Raw genomic sequence first — 3,975 nt, forward strand, 5'->3', positions numbered from 1 at the left:
AGGAAGAAAATAAATCACTAAATGGCACTAGATCAGCTAGAGGGCACTAGATCTATAGGCCATGTTGTTGTTATTAAGTGCCATTGAGTCGATCCCAACCCAGAGCAACCCTGTGTAGGGTTTCCAAGGAGCCGCTAGCATTATATAGAATTAATTAACTAAACAAGTTTAAAATATAAAGATTCCCATGGTGGTGTTGTAGGATAAGCAATGAAGTGATACCCACAAAGTAACAGTTAAAAACCACCAGTCACTTTTGGAAACATACAGGTTCATTATGAGTCAGAACTGACTTGACTATACAAAACTACTACTACAAAATGTAAACAACAGAACATCTGTTAATTTTTTGGTGATTGCATATGGTTAAACTTGTATTGCTCTTTTCCACTAGATTTGCCAGCTACATGGAACCAAGGAACCAATCACATATTTTGGAATTCATCCTTTTGGGGCTCTCAGAAGAGGCAGAGTTACAGCCACTCCTCTTTGGACTGTTCCTGTCCATGTACCTAGTCACCTTCACTGGAAATTTACTCATCATCCTGGCCATCATCACAGACTCCCACCTCCACACACCCATGTACTTCTTCCTCTCCAACCTCTCTTTTGCAGACATTTGCTTCACCTCCACCACTGTTCCAAAGATGCTGTTGAACATGAAGATGCAGAATAAAGTTATGACCTATAAAGAGTGCATCACTCAGATGTATTTTTTCATTCTTTTTGGAGCATTAGATGATTTCCTCTTGACAGTGATGGCCTATGACCGGTTTGTGGCCATCTGTCACCCACTGCACTACACGGTTATCATGAATCCCATGTTCTGTGGCCTAATGCTTTTGGCATCCTGGTTACTGAGTGTTCTCTACTCTCTATTGCATAGCTTAATGGTTTTGCGACTGTCCTTTTGTACAGAGTTGGAAATCTCCCACTTTTTCTGTGAACTTAATCAGGTAGTCCAGCTTGCCTGTTCTGACATCTTTCTCAATAACTTAGTGATGTATTTTGCGATTGGTATTGTGGGTATTATTACACTTACTGGAATCCTTTTTTCTTACAGTAAGATTTTGTCCTCCATTTTGAGAATTTCATCAGCAGGGGGCAAGTCTAAAGCCTTTTCCACTTGTGGGTCTCACCTCTCAGTCATTTCCTTGTTCTATGGTACAGCTCTAGGAGTTTATCTTAGTTCTGCTGCTACCCCAAACACCAAGGGCAGTGCAATAGCCTCAGTGATGTACACTGTGGTCACTCCCATGTTGAACCCCTTTATCTACAGTCTTAGAAATAAGGACATAAAGCATGGCCTAAGAAAACTCTTCAACTGAGTAATATTTTCTACAAAACAAAATTATTTTTTCTCAAGACTAGAGATTTACTCATGGTGTGGTGCTGTGGGTGAATGTGCCAGACTGCAAAGTCATTTGAACTGCAAGTTCAGTGGTTCAAGCTCACCAGCTGCTCCTCGGAAACCCTATACAGGGTTGCAATGGGTTGGAACCAACTCGATGGCACTTAACAACAACAACAGAAATCAAAGTAATGAAAACCTAAATCATACTTTCGTATACTCATTACTGCATTTTTTGATAATCTAATCTCCTTTATTTTTGCAAGGTATAAGTAATTGTTTCTTGTGTATTTCTGCAAAATTTTTTTTTAAAAAACAGGTTGACAGCAGATAATTCACTATGAAACAGATATTCCATTCCAAAACATGGAGTACCAGCATAAAATTAGAAGAGCATGATTATTGCCTTTGATTCCAAAACTTTAAATATCAATTTTCAGATTTCTAATTTGGAGTCTATTTATTGTGATCAGCTCTGGCTTGTAATATTAGATCTCACTGGTTTATTTTATTTGAGTAGAATCCTGTTAGTTGTTTTGAACAGAAATTTTGTAAGCAAAAATATTATTAAATTGTGAAATGAAATGCTGGCATGTCCTTCTAATATTGGGGGTGATTCCCAGAACATCAGTGAAAATTAGACGAATTAAGGATGTTGATACCTCTTCTATTATCATGAAGGAGCAGAATCAAGAAGACTCAACTGAAGTGATTGGTTTCATGAGCATGATGCATTTTCTACAATCCAGAGACAGCAAATGCTTTCATATAATTATGAATTGAAGACACTGTGTCTGCTAGATCTGTACTTATTTAACAAAGTGTAGACACATGTCTTCTTTTTATTTTTATTTTAATGTTTCACTGTGAATTATGTGATAGTTTACATGGGAGAACATTAGCTTTACATTCATCCTACCGTATATCATTTCATTGCCATGGTTTCAATCCCCTCTATGCATCATTAACCAACCAAAGGATACACCCCACAAGCCTGGCCCCTGGTCGTCAGCACACAGCCCCTCTCCTTCTCTGGGTCTAAAGTCCCCAGCCACTCCATCTATTCATGTGATCATCTTTGCCTCCATCTCTGGTGTCACTGCTTCTCTGGATAGGGTCCCACACTCCACTCTTGTCCCTTGATGGTCCCAGGGACCGCTGCTCTTGCACTGCAAAGTCAACCACTCCCCTCCTTTTTCTACAAAACGTCTACCTTTACATTTCCAACTTTCACATTAAATCCTGATAGTAATTATTCACTATTGTAGCACAGTGAGTGCTAACCCAATCTCCTTTCATCAGTCCTGACCAGGCAGATTTGATACTACTCAGTGGAGATTCTACCTTCCTCCATGACATCTGGATCTAAGTTCCCTCTTGAAAGCTTGTAAGCCAGTAACTTCTTGCCTTTGTAGCCCACCATTTTGGGTAGCCAGTGTCCAAGTTGCCCATCCCTGTCTACCCTGTGTATTGAGGGGGTGGGAATGATCCTCACTATAAAGATTTGTTCCCTCTTTTTAGCTACTGCATGCGTAGGTGTAGGTCAAATTCCTCAAATTGTATCAGGTTACTCTTTTTTTCCTCTTCTTTCTTCTCTTCTTCTAGTTGAGCTGTGATCATCCAGTCATTGAAGCCAGGTCAAACGGGTATTAACTGCAAGTGAGGGTGTTCTTGTGCATATACCCTCTTGTCTTATCTGCTGGATGCTTCATTTTCCACTCTAGTCCTCTGTGGCTATGTCACTGACTCTGGTTCCAGGAGTCCCCAGGTCTTGTCAAACTTCTCACCAATCAGGTCTCCACCTGGGTTCACAGGAGTCTATTGAATGTGGTTGGCCTTAGCTTGCAGCTTCATTGTTGTTTTTTTCTCACTTCCCCTTATCGGTGACCAATGTGGCCATCAGTTAGAGCATGTAACTTCTCATGTAGTCCCAGTTAGTCTTAGTCTTGGAAGGGGGTTTTCCTTGAGAGAACCCAAACACTTGCCTTGATGTCTCCTGGGTGGGCAACTTGCTTATTCTAGTACAAGTCAGCCGGACTGCTGTTATTGTTTTGTATTTTTCCTGTCAGTCTTTCTTTCAAGAAGTATCTTCTGTTCTTCTAGCTGCTCCAGGCTGGTCTGCTTTTCCTTTCAAGTGGAAATTTCCCACCTCAGAAGATTATAGATGGGGTTCAGGATTCCACCTATGGTCTTATGCAATGCAGAGTCTCCTCAATAATTCTCCATTACTAGGCATGTTGTAGCCACATTTTAAGTATTCCAATCAGTTATAGGCAGAAGACAGACTTACAAGCTTTCTATGACAGATGACTTCTTGATATACATACTATCCTTGAAATTTGCCTTCATTTATTCTAAATAACCCAAGGATCTCCAAATATTCTTGGCCACACAGTTGGTTAGAACATAACACATGTCTCACTTTTTCCCACTGATTCTCTCCTGTATATCTGGCAAATATGCCTACAATCACATAAGAAACTCTTGATTTTAGTTTTCCTTGGAAACAATTTCCTAATTACGATTCTGTGTAATATAAGAAAACAGACCAAAGAAAGGAAAGATGAAATTGAGTGGCAGTCCACTCTATTTCTACACTGATAAGAGGTAGAAACAATCCAAAA

General features: G+C 39.9%; 1 protein-coding gene across 1 annotated transcript; it reads left to right on the forward strand.

The window, feature by feature from the left end:
* Positions 1–407: 407 nt before the first annotated feature.
* LOC102829048 (olfactory receptor 7C1-like) lies at positions 408–1,328 on the forward strand. Its single transcript, XM_006877498.1, has one exon. It carries the CDS (start codon positions 408–410, stop codon positions 1,326–1,328), a length of 921 nt encoding a protein of 306 aa, XP_006877560.1.
* The last annotated feature ends 2,647 nt before the right edge of the window (positions 1,329–3,975 follow it).

This window comes from Chrysochloris asiatica, unplaced genomic scaffold, assembly GCF_000296735.1.
Source record: "Chrysochloris asiatica unplaced genomic scaffold, ChrAsi1.0 scaffold00517, whole genome shotgun sequence".
In the NCBI taxonomy this organism is placed as follows: Eukaryota; Metazoa; Chordata; class Mammalia; order Afrosoricida; family Chrysochloridae; genus Chrysochloris; species Chrysochloris asiatica.

Coding starts and splice junctions, on each gene's coding strand:
- LOC102829048 (XM_006877498.1), top strand. CDS start 408: ATGGAACCAAGGAACCAATCACATATTTTGGAATTCATCCTTTTGGGG.